The sequence below is a fragment of the Pristiophorus japonicus genome, chromosome 7 (genome assembly GCF_044704955.1).
Source record: "Pristiophorus japonicus isolate sPriJap1 chromosome 7, sPriJap1.hap1, whole genome shotgun sequence".
NCBI lineage: Eukaryota > Metazoa > Chordata > Chondrichthyes > Pristiophoridae > Pristiophorus > Pristiophorus japonicus.
Genome location: NC_091983.1, coordinates 104978928 through 104992279, shown reverse-complemented (window position 1 = coordinate 104992279; position 13352 = coordinate 104978928). Strand labels below are relative to the sequence as shown.

Sequence of the window (13352 nt, the reverse complement as noted above, 5' to 3'; positions counted from 1 at the left end):
ATCAGGCTTAGTTTTGGTCTTTGTGCCTTGTTGCCCCACAGTTTCTCAAAAGCCTTCTGGCTCATAACTGACTGACTCGTCCAATTCCATGAAAACTGGATGCCATTTAATTTGACTATCAACATTAATCGGAGGGCTTTTGATGGTGAAGGTGTGTACCCTATACACTTCCTCTTCAGCCTCGGGTCGAGTTGCCTCTCTTACTCGTTCAGCGTGATCCATGCTGGATCGGTCATCTTCTGCCAACTCTGCCATGTGATGAGTCACAGCATGTTTGCACATTCGTTGGAGGTGCCCCATTGTTCCGCAGCCTTTGCACACGTAGTGCTTGAATCAACATTGATGGGCTCTATGATTACCCTCGCAGCGCCAACATGGTGTTAATGGATTCGCATTCACGCCCCACGGCGGACTCTGTGTCATCCTAGGTCTGGCCTCTGCAGGCGTGTAAGTCCTGCCATGTACAGTTCTGCCTGCTGAAGGCGCTATTTTATGCACAGTACTTGCCGGTGAGCTTCAATGTTGAAAAGATATCTGCTTAGTGTTATCATTCGTAGACATGAAAGCCTGGGCTATCGTGATGGCCTTGCTCAGATCTAGGGATTCGGCAGACAGCAGTTTGCGAAGAATGACCTTGTGGCCGATTCCAAGCATGAAAAACTCCCGCAACATTTCCCCCCAAAATCCGGCAAATTCGCATGGTCCTGCAAGGCGTCTTAGGTCAGCGACATAGCTCGCCATGTCCTGGTCCTCGGAGCGATGGTGCATATAAAAGCGATACCTGGCCATTAAGATGCTCTCCTTCAGCTTGAGGTGTTCCCGAACCAGCGTACACAATTGTGCATTTGTCTTGTCCATTGGTTTAATCAGTGCTAGCAGATTTTTGATGAGGCCATATATCGTGGACCCACAAACGGTGAGGAGAATCGCCCTGCGCTTGACCGCATTACTGTCCGTATCCAGTTCGTTGGCCACGAAGTACTGGTCAAGATGCTCAATGAAGTCTTCCCAATCATCACCCTCAACAAATCTCAAGAATACCAATGGCAGCCATAACCGCGTGAAAGTTCGTGATCTATTACTCGTCGCCAATTGTTGTTATGTTCAGAATAACTCCACAAGGCTGTGTGCTGTAAGCTCAAACTGATGTGACCTTAGTCTCTTTAATCAAACTCCAGAGTGAAGAATCAGCATGACAGACAACCTTTTCTACTTGCTTGCACGAGGTTATGCAGGTGACCCTTGGATCTCCAACAGGTGCTCCCCCTGGTGGCAAGTCTTACACTATTATAAAGTTTACATACATAACAGGGATCCTCGCCAATTCTAATCAGTTTCTTTTAAAAGGAGCAAAGTGCAAACATTGCAGATGTTGCTTCAGTATGAGGTCAGGCAACAAACAGAGGTACCACAAATTAAAAGAATAAAAAACAAAAATTGCTGGAAATACACAGCAGGTCAATCAGCTTCTGTAAAAAGAAAAGACGTAGACTATTCAGAACTAAAAATTGAAAGAAAATTATCTTTTTGATGAGGTTGCCAGTTAAGTGCAAAGTAATTATGCGACCTATTCCAATATAAACTGGGTGGGATGCTGTTAAATTTATTTTACATACAAACCTTACTAACTTGTTTTTAAGATCTGAAAATGACATTCTATTAAGCTGGCTCCTTGACATATTTAAAAACCTATGGAATATGATGTATAATACACAAGTTGAATTACCTGCTAATTTAAGACCGACAAAGTTGTAAGTTACCGTCTGTTGGTTGAGGGATAAATGTTGGGCACTGAGAGAACTTCCTTACTCTTCTTCAAATAGTGCCATGGCATCTTTTACATCCACCTGAGAGGGCAAATGATTCCTCAGTTTAACATCTCATCTGAAAGACAGCAGCTCTGAAATGTCAGCCTGGGTTATGTGCTCTTAAAATCTCCTACTTCAGAAACAAGCGTGCTACCGCTGAGCCAAGGTGGAGACCTAAATACAAACTCTTCTTTTCAAATGAGACTGTTACAAAAATGAGTTGATTAAATTGAGAGGGGAGGCCAGTCTGAGTGAAGCAATGTGTATGGTTAATTAAAGAGGGTCACAATTTAGTTTCCAATCACTGAGGAGGTCTGCAAATATGTTTCCTATAGGTCCAGTACAGAACTGATGATAATGGGATGAACGCTTTTCCAACACCTGCAAGTGGCCTGGAATTTTGGATACCATAGGGGCCAAGAACCTTTCAGATCAAGAGCATGGTAAATGGGTTGTTAAAGAAAGTCTGTCACTCATTGCAATTAAAAGAATCACCTGTGCTAAGTTAAAATACTGTTGTCTGGGCCAATCCACCGGTACGCTCGCGGCCTTCCGCGAGAGGTGGGCGCTGGAGGGACTGGAGTGCATCATCACCCCCGGCAACCAAATTTTTATTTGATTTTATTTCTTTTAAAGTTTAATTTGTTTTAATTGCCGGGTTTTAGTGTCCCCCTCCCCTTTTATATGGGACACTTGTGAATTATATGATTTTAATGCCCCCAAAAAAAATCACAAAAGGAAAAAAAAACACAAAAAAAAAGAAAGAAAAAAAAGAGGGCAGGTATAAGTGTCTGGAGTGTCCCCCAAATCTAATGTTTGTTTTGTACTCCCTAAAAGAGTTGTCTGGGCCAACGAGGTTTCTACTGCAGTCACCAGGTTGGTGTCATTTCCTGCATTGTGGATAAAGTGCAGTCAACCCTGATGGTCTAATGCATTATGTCAGATATGAAGGCATTTACCTCTGATGTATTCATCCTTCACAGCATCTCAGTCACTGAAATATGCCTGGTGACATGATGCCATTCATGTTGTGTTGGTGCTCCCATTCCTTTACTTTGTAAGTGGATGCATGATCACCACACCTCCATCTTTCAATCTAGACTTTGCTCTGTCCTTGATCTCTCCAAACCACCCTTTTTCTCTTGCTGGGGAATGATTTGGGGGGGGGGGGGTTGATATCTGTCTGTGATCGTGCCTGGTCCAGTAGCGCTCTGGATCCCAGATGATCCAGGCTGTTCTGTAAAGAAAATGACATATTGATATAGCATTACAGAAGGAGCTTGTCCTAATCAAAAATATTGCATATGTATTACATGGCAGGTAAGTGGTCCATAAAATAATCAAACATATGTGATTAATGTTTTTTGAGTCTTATTGCAGAGCACACATTCCATCAGTGAAGGTTCAATGAACAGCATCAATGGGAAAGAAGGACACTTATAAGATTCAATGCTGAATATTCCTAATTGAGCTTCAAACAGTTTGTCCAGAATTTCCATGGTAAACAGTTGTCTCACCGCTTGCTCTGTAGGTTTGATCCTTTAAGTTCCCTTCAGGTTGAGTGCCTGTTGGTTGAAAGCTAGTTCCAGTTTGGTTGGTTCTTGTACTTTGTAGGACCAATTCCTGACTCCTATCCAGGTTCTACCGGTGGCATAGATGACTTTGACCCTGGCGTTGTCCATCTAAACTCGATTCAATTGCATGGATTTTTTTGGGGGGAGGCGGGCGTGCTGCATGTCTCAGCTGAATATTTGTGCTTTCCTTTCCTCCACCACCTTCTACAATGCTGCCCAACTCAATTAATATGGACATTTTCCCACAGATTGTAAGCCATGGTTCTGACGTTTCTGGTCAGCGCATTAAATTGGTGACCAGTCCATTTCTTCTAAGGGTTTACAGGTTAATTTCCTGCTTGAACAAGTTTTAAGATGTACTGATTGTGGTTTCACTTAAACTTGTTTTCTAATCTTCATAAATAGCGAGCATGACGGGGTGAAAGTGCACATCCCTCGATAATTTTATAGTTGTTCACGTTGCACAAACAGCTCTTCACGTGACAGCTCTAACAGACAACATGTGGAATCTCCTTTTGGTGAGATTCGAGACATTCTATGTTTAAAGTCTGAAAAATGTCTTCAAATAAACTCAGTAGTTCAGATAATTAGAATGTGTTGAGATTTTGGCTGCATGGAACATGATAAATATTTGCGATATCGTCTCATGGAGAGTGCAGTCACAGAGCCGAGACATAGCCACCTTCTCGTGTAAATCATGCTCTATACACCACCTCCTCTCTTTGCCCCACAATTGATCATCTACCTTGGTCCTACTCTTTGAAACTTACTCATTAAATATCTTTGCCTCCACCCGCTTTCTACCTTTTTAACAAAACAAACTCAATAAAACCTAACTTTTGGTCACTTAGTTCCTGCCATTCCGGTTCAGTGTCCATCGCCTATTTGTGAACCACTTTGTTAAAGGGAATTACATCAATAGAAGTTATTGTAGCCCACGAGTTAGCAGCCCATTAAATATATATATATATATATTCCCCTTTCAGCATCAATCATCTTCTCCTTTTAAGATCTGAAAATTTACCTCTGCTCAAGCCTTTAGTCACCCTTCTAATCTTTCCTTCTTTGACGCGGAGCCGCTTTTCCTTACGCCTCTGAAAGCGGCTTGCTATATTTTTCTATCTTAAAAGCAAGATATTGTTGTAGTTGCAAACAGCTGACAGAAACTTTGCCAAACACTTAAAATTTGGGCAGCACTCCTTTAAATGCTATGCGCATCAACAGCGAAAGATTAAAGTGCTTTATTATGATATATATATCACCTCACTGGAAAGTTAGCAGCTTATCCCATTCGTGGGCAGTAATTCACCAAGGGAGTTAATGATTCACTCTGAAAATTCTGAAACATTTCACTTTAAAAGCGAATTATATATTTTTTTAAAGAGTGAATAAATATTTAAATAACGTCAATAATGTACATCATTATACGAAATTTGTTCCACTTCATTCATTTTTGAGCATTGAACGGATAACTAACTTCTGGTTTGGAAAAAAAAAGCGAAGGTATCCAATAGCAACCCGTGCGCTCCTTATCTCCTCGCACTTGAACCTCTGCCCAGATCTGCGCCCAGCTCGGCTCCCCCGCCAACTAGTTGCAGGCGACTCGCGCGGCGGCGGCGGCTCAGATTAATTGGCCCCGGGGACAGCTGGCGTCGCCATTTGTTTCACATTCACCTTAGCGACGCCACCTCTTCCAAAGAGCAACCAAGAGTCCGGCACAAAACCATGGAGAACGGCTTGGAAGAAAACGTCTACGAAACATCTGACATGGTGGTTGAGGTCACTTATGACAGCTCCCTGCAGGTGGGCGAAGGGGTGGAATACGACGAGGTTGCCCGCTCCCGCTCCCCTTCCCCTACTCCTTCCTCCTCTTCCTCCTCCTCCTCTGCTGCTTCCAACCCGGAGAGTGCAGACCTGAGCGATCACCAAGAAGCGCTGCATCACAATGGGTCGGAGCACGACCCGCACGGGGAACAGGACAGCGGCATTTATCAAGAGGTGTTCGAGAGCAAGGAGGTGGACGAGGTGCAGAGCGGCAGGCAGAGCCCCGAGACCTTCAACAGACAATTCAACAGCAGCTCGAGTGAAAATGCTGATGGCCCGCAGCAATTCGAGATCTCTCTGTATGTTAAGGTAAGGAACCTCTTCAATGGTGTCTGACAGCACCCCCACCTCCAATCACAACTTTCAAAGATTAGATTTCTTAGCCACTCAATGTTTGTTTCGAAAATGTTGTAACAGCAATTTCCAGGTTAGTAAAATCACTAGAATTCCAATGGTTTCTCTGAAAATACACGGGAAACAATGGAAATGTTTTCAGCCTGTGCTAGTTTACTTTCTTGCACGAGGTGGTGGTTTTGTGTGAAGGGTGCAATTCACCTGTAGCCAGACCAGCACAGAGCCCTCTCCATCGCCACCAGCAAAACCACAAATAATCAACAGCTCCTCATCCATGATTCAACTAAACCCCAAAGACCAAGAACAAACGTATTTCGATAACTCTTGGATCTACATCGTTCTCCGCATAAATGCAATCACGCCTATATACTCCTTCAACAGCATTTGAATTCAACATGTTGTAAATATGTGAATGTAAATTTCTGAGATATAGTTGATATAAATTAAACTACGGTCAATTTCTACCTTGGGCTGGACTTTCCACTTGAGATCGCTGGCCCATTTATCGCTCTAATAGGCAGGCTATCGGCCATTTTGCTTTAAAAGTGGAAAATTGGGCCAGAACATTGCTGAGGTGATCGTCCACGCACCGCCCATCGCAGCTTTTGGCACATCGCCGGGCTGATCGCTCGCCGAGAAGATCGCTGGAGAAAAGTTGCTCTTGCTTGGCGCTCCTCACAGAACTTGGCACTACGGATGTCATTTTGAACATCGGAGGGAGTGAGAGGCTGCTTAAAGAAGGGACTTATAATTTGTGAGTTGTTTAAGGGCCTTAGTTACTGATCCACTCACATTTATATTTATATTTATATTTATTATAGTACAAAGGGCATTTATAGCGATAGTGATGGGGTCTGTCACTTCTCTATCATTACTTAAGTGTAAATGCTTACATGCTGGAGTCTGAAGTTGGGTTTAGTGAAGGTCCCAATGAAAGAGATGGCAGACTGAGGCAGAGGAGGAGAATGTACACACAAAGAAGTTACAGGGAAAAGCAATCTTGCCTCAACTTGTCTGATAATATGTGCCTTAGGAGGCTGTGCTTCTGAAAGGAGGTCATGGGTGAGATATGCCAGCTCATCAAGGGAGATCTGCAGCCCACCAGCACCATCATGACCGCACTGCCCGTTGAGGTAAAGGTTACTGCGGCACTATCCTTCTATGCATCGGGCTCCTTTCAGGCTTCAGCTGGTGACATCTGTGGTATCTCTCAGCACAGCACACATTGCTTCATTAGACAGGTGACTCAAGCCCTTTACGCTCACAGGATGGACTTTATAAGCTTCCCTATGATCAGGGAGGCACAGACCGGGAGGGCTTTGGGTTTCTCGAGAATAACAAACTTCCCCAAGGTGCAGGGAGCAATAGACTGCATGCACATCACCCTGAAAGCACCTTTACAGGATGCAGAGGTGTTTCGTAACCAAAAGGGATTCCACTCCCTGAATGTGCAGCTCGTTGTCGACCACAAACAAATAATCATTGCAGTTAATGCTAAATTTCCAGGCAGCATGCATGATGCGCACATCCTGTGGCCTGCGTGAGAGCGCTGTCTCTGACTACTTTAACGGTCAGCCACAAGGTCATGGTTGGATGCTGGGGGATAAAGGATACGGCCTTGCCACTGGCTCATGATCCCCCTGCGTAATCCCCAGATGAAAGCCGAGAAGTGTTGCAACGAAAGCTACATAGCCACACGCAATATCGTCGAAGACAATTCGAGTGCTGAAGCAGTGCTTCAGATGCCTGGACCACTCTGGAGGTGGCCTACAATACCACCCTGACCAGATCGCTGAATTTATTGTGGTGTGCTGCATGTGGCATAACCTAGCTATAAGGAGAGGACAACAATTGCCAGATGGGGCTGCCGGTCCACTTCGGGAAGGAGTGGAGGCGGACGAGGCAGACGAGGAGGAGGAGGCTAGTGAGTACCTCTACGAGGACAATCAGCTTGGCGATTAATCCATGGCCTCACCCCCACCCCAAAAGACTGGAAAAACCACAGAGTTACACGGCTGCAAAGCTGTTGCAGCAGCAGCTCATAAATGAACGCTTTGCACGAACACATTGAGCACAGTTACCGAAAGACAACAGTTGCATTTGTGTTACATTTCATCCTTGCCTGGTCTGGCTTGGCCATTGTTTTCCAACAGTTGTATTCATGTTTTACCTTACCATATGTTATTAGAAGATACTGCACAATAATTATAAAGTGAAATAATTTTTTTTAATTTAACAACATTTAAATTCACCCACCACCACCCCAACAGTGAACCAACAATAAATTAGAAAAAAATAATGAACAATATAACAACAAGAACAGCAACAGTAAAACAATAATAAAGCACACCTCTCCCTACCTGTGGCCACGTTTCCCTCCAGGTCCTTTAACCCCCATGTCTTAACCCCACCATTTGGTCCCCGGGCACGGAGATGAGTCTGGTGTGCAGTGGGCGATGGCAAGACTTCTTGCCGTGGCAAGGGGGGTGGTGACAGTGGCTTGATCGGCTCTTTAGGTGTTGGAGGGGAAGACGAAGCTGCGGAATCGCCTTCCAAGTCAGAAGGAAGTGCTTCCTCCTGACTCGCTTGTGTGCTGGTGCTGGTGGTATGTCTGACGGCACCTTGGAGTTCAGTGCCATGTCCCGCCACTATCGCATGCTGCAAGGCATCGACTGAGGCAGTCTGTACACGCATCTCCCGTATTATCTGCTGTGTATTCTCCGAATTGCGAGCAGATACCAGGGACATGTCCCTCTTGTATACCACGAATGCCTGGAGGAGCTCGCGACTTATCGTGACACTCTCCATGCACAGTCTGGGCAAGCCCTCGATACGATCGGCCAGTGGAGGCATATGCTGACCTCGCTGACTCGACCTCCAGGGGTCGATGTGAGCACTAATATGCGCCTTGGCGTTGCCGGCTGCAAGCCGCTTGCTCCCGCTACCTCTTCTGTCAAAACCGACATTATGGCCGCAGGTTCCACAGATGATTGTTCCAGCGGAGCGATGCTACGGACATCCTCCTCCATTTCCAATACTTCCTCCTCATCCTGCTCCGTTGTCTCTAAGTCATCCTCATCTCCTTTCTCCTCCTCCCCAGCCGTGGTGAGGACCATGGTCGAAGTTGTAGGTTGAGGTTGAGGCCCTGTCGCGCCTCACTGTGCATGGGTATTGTTGGACCTGCAAAACACTATTGAGCTTATTAGAACGGAAGGGTACACATTCCTGCTCTGTGCTGACGGAGGAGCAGCACTACTACAATAAATAAGACCAAGAGACGTTACACAATAACGCATCACACGGTAATATATATGGTGGTAAATCCAAGTTGAAATTCAGTGACCCAGAGAGCTGTGGAGGCGGGATCAGTCGGAGAAAGACAGAACGCTAAGGGAGTGAAGGTTTATGGGAGCGGTCAGAGAAGGGGACAGATGGCCAGATGGCCTGCTCCTGCTCTTTTCTCATGTTGTCAACCTGCGAGTAGCACAGAGGCTGCATGGGAATCAGGAATAGCTGCTTGCATAACATGACATCATTCGTATATTATAATGAAATGACATTGCATCACTTTAACACTGATGCATTACTCACGTGACGCAAGCGAGGGCTTTGCCTCACCACGGGTGGCCAACCGAGTGTGGCTTCCGACCAGTGCCGCAGCACGTTCCTCCAACTCGGTGAGGATGCTGAGCTGAGCAGAGCCTCCTCCGGTGCGCCTGCGCTCAACCCGATTCTTTGATAACTTCTTCTGCAAATGTGAAAACAGCATAGCATAAGCTAATTGACTCGGTACTATCATGGAAAGACAGCAATCTCCAATGTTATATGCTAATAGGGTTTTTATCCACAATTGAAGCATAGTTATAACGAAGATCTAATGCTTGACACACACATCTCTCTCGACTACAATCTCCATTGAAGGGCCCCCGGGGGTTGTGGGAATCAGGATAGTTGGTGAACTTGGCAATGACAGGAGCTAATGTCCTAAAGTGTCCCAGAGCAGACAATGAGCATGGCAGCTCTCCCCCAGTCCAGGCTGGGTCACTGTGTAAGTGACAGCAGCCGGAGAGACTTAAAAAGGGTGCAGGTTCATAGTCCTGTCCAGATCTTAGCAGGGAATATATGTAAGAATAACAAGCTTAATTTCAATCCTGGATATTTATAATAATTACAATTTGCATCATTACAATTTAAAATCTATACTTACTCTTGCCGAAGCAACCAGGCTGTTCCAGCACTTCCGGCATCGGTTGGACCCCTCGTGTTGTGGGACGCTGACTAAACCACGTCGGTGATCTCACCCCAAATCTTTCTGTAGGCCCGAGGTGGAGGTTTCCCACGCCCACCCTGGGTTAATTGGGCCCACCGGGAGTGCACCTTCTGGACCAATGCCTCATTGGCCTCGTTGCTAAAGGGTTGGCCCTCCTCCTCCCCTCCACATCTTGCATGCTATCAGAATCCGACATTTGATAAAAACTGCTCTTTTATCTCTCATTGCTCAAACTGCGCGCTCTCTCTCTCTCTCTCTCTCCTCTCTCTCTCTTTGCCTCTTGCGCATGCGTAGATGATCCCTGACCTCGCGAATCATGGGAAAACCTATTTACCAAAAAAAAGCATGCGCAGAAGGCCGTTGCTAGGGAAGCCTTGCCTTCCACATCACTCGGGCCCATTTCACATCGCTGGGCTATCGCCCAAAAAATAAAGCCAAAAGTCGCGATCCCAAAAATGTGCGATGTTCCAGTGATCATGAAGGCTGAAACATTGCCCATTTTTTGGGCACTAGTGATCTAAGTAGAAAGTCTAGCCCCTTGAGTTTTATTGAATCTACAGCCCTATTTAACAGTTTCTTTAAATGCCACCTGTTACAGATTAAAATGAGTCTGAGTGATATAATTGTTTTAGAACATTACAATTTGTTTTATTCGACAGTAAACATATTTTCAAAATGGCTGTATTGCAGGTTTGTCTAACATTGCTGTCACCCTTCATAGCCAACAGTATTTGTGGTCCAGGCAGTCACTTTTATATTGCGCACTGGCATTATTGTTGAGAGAGGAGGGTGTTGTAGAGCTCTGGGCACTTGTGGTTAAATTGATTAATTGCTAACTATTTGCTTTTGATACTGAGATTTTTAACAACTACAAAAAGGTGACTGTCAGTACTTTTGAATGAATTGGTGAGAATAGATTGGCAGTGCAGGTCACCTTAATTTAAATTTGTACACCTAAGTAATAGTGCATTTACTGAACTATACTGTCACAGCACATATATTGAATTACTGTGGCACTGTAAATGTAGTGAGCTATATCTCACTGCACATACATCAAGCTGCATGCCACTCTACATATAATGAGAGATACTGTTTCTGTACACGCTTTCAGTTTTGTACCACTTTCATGCATTGAGCCCTGATGAGGGTTGGGCGTGTAAGGGGTGGTTTTCGGGGGGGGGGTCAGCTTTCCCTTCTGACTTTTTATATGAGCGGTTTCGAATCGCTTCCACACCCTTGGTTCTAGACTCTGGAATTATGAAGGGACTGTGACAGACTTGGACAGACAATCGGTTTCAAGGTTGGAAGCAGGTATGGCTTCATTGTGTTTCAAAGGAAGTAAAAGGCACACCTTTAATAACACACATAATTGTAATACCGATACACACTGAGGGATACAACACATTGATTAAATTGTCAACATACAGCCTGTGGGGGAAAAGAATACAGCTTAAACTCTAAATGGGATAAAGAGGAGAATGCAGATACATTTACACAAGTTATCCCAGCCTCCCCCTCCCAATTCCCCTAACTAACTAAGTTATAGCTCTGGGGTTTTTGGTGGTGGGGTGGGTGAGGGGGTGTGTGGGGTGGTGGGGTGGGTGGGTGAGGGAGTGTGTAGGGTGGTGAGGGGGTGTGTGGGCTGGTGGGGTGGGTGAGGGGGTGGTGGGGTGGGTGAGGTGGGTGTGGTGTGGTGGGGGGTAGGGTGGTGGGGTGTGGGGTGGTGCGGTGTGGGGGTGTGGGGGGGTGGGGTGGTGGGGTGAGGGGTTGTGGGGTGGTGGGGTGAGGGTGGGGTGGATGGGTGAGGGGGTGGTGGGGTGGTGGGGTGAGGGGGGGTGTGGGGTGAGGGGGTGGTGGGGTGGGTGAGGGGATTGTGGGGTGAGGGGGTGTGGGGTGAGGGGGTGTGGGGAGGGTGGGTGAGGGGGGTGGTGTGATGAGGGGTGTATGGGGTGAAGGGGGATGTGGGGTGTGGGGTGGGTGTCTCCATGAATGCATCCCCTTCTATCCCCTGCAGGCCTCGCCTGCCCCTTTAAACTCATTTGTGTCCCGAAGTTTTTCCTTCCATTTTAAAAGTCCAGAAAGGGATTCTCCTCCTCTGCAGGGGAAAGGTGCCAGGAATCTTTGCAAAATATTGGTAAATTCTACAAATGCAAATCACCACTTTAAATGTAATAGTGAATGTAAAAGGCAGTTTGTCTCTTAAGGTTACCAGTGTTTTAAAGATTTACCTTTCGAGACTGTGCATTTGATCAAATTGAAACCTCTTGTCTATACTGTATTTTCTACTTTTTAAAGAGGATTGTCAATACCTGTCAAGCAACCAGTGGAGAGTTCAATGACATCACTGACTGTCTTTGGGACAAATATAACAAAAATAGATATGTTGCCTGAGTTTATGCTGTAGTAGCGTGGATTGCAGTGTTATGTGCCTTGGAATGTTTCTCTGTTAAAGGTGCTATATAAATGCAAGCTGTTCTTGTGAATTGAGTTCTCTGAATTGAGCTTGCCTGAAAATTCTAATTTCAGGTGTTCATGCTTCTTTAAGATGTTAGTGAAAATAATTAATAGAATCAGGTTAGTTTTTAAAATGTCCCCACTGTGGTCTTGATATAGCACATAACTTTTCTTATCCACCTTTTTGATCTATAAAGCTTTACTTAAAAGATTGTAATAAGTATAAAATTAGAAACATAGAAACAAGGTGCAGGAATAGGCCATTCGGCCCTTCGAGCCTGCACCGCCATTCAATAAGATCATGACTGATCATTCAACCTCAGTACCCCTTTCCTGCTTTCTCTCCATACCCCTTGATCCCTTTTGGCCGTAAGGGCCATATCTAACTCCTTTTTGAATGTATCTAATGAACTGGCCTCAACAATCTTCTGCAGTAGAGAATTCCACAGGTTAACCACTCTCTGAATGAAGAAGTTTCTCCTCATCTCGGTCCTAAATGGCTTATCCCTTATTCTTAGACTGTGACCCCTGGTTCTGGAACTCCCCAGCAATGGGAACATTCTTCCTGCCTCTAACCTGTCCAATCCCGTCAAAATTTTATGTTTCTATGAGATCCCCTCTCATTACTGTTACATTACTCAACAGTTTTTTTTAGTAAGGATCTAAATTCCTTTTAGATTTTCAAATGTGCTTCATGGAGCAGATCACAAATCATACACATTCTAACAAAATCCTGAGATAATTTTGAAATATTGAAGCTGAGGGCCGTGTTAATATGGATCTGATGGGACATTGCAATGCTTGGTTTTAAATTCTGCAGGTGATTGAGAATTTACAATTAGACTTTTGATCAGTTTTGCAGGTTAGAAAAATGTTGTATAGAAACCGGGATGGACTGGGCAGATTGAAAATCAAAAATATCCCAAGCGCCTCCGTGATTGGTTCTATATTGTTGTATTATTGTTGCCTTTCCTTTTTCTGTGAGAATTCCGAAGAATCCAGTGACCTTTCAGGGAGCTAATCTGCCCCTGTATAGGAAATGTAGTCTGTAAATCAATTTATTGAGCT

The 13352-nt window shown here is 45.0% G+C and overlaps 1 protein-coding gene across 1 annotated transcript in view; it reads left to right on the top strand.

The window, feature by feature from the left end:
- Positions 1–5107: 5107 nt before the first annotated feature.
- LOC139267224 (chloride intracellular channel protein 5-like) overlaps positions 5108–13352 on the top strand; it is a 237950-nt gene continuing 229705 nt past the window's right edge. Inside the window, exon 1 of the mRNA XM_070885201.1 lies at positions 5108–5515. Coding sequence (XP_070741302.1) covers positions 5108–5515 — 408 coding nt within the window. The remainder of the gene's footprint in view (positions 5516–13352) is intronic.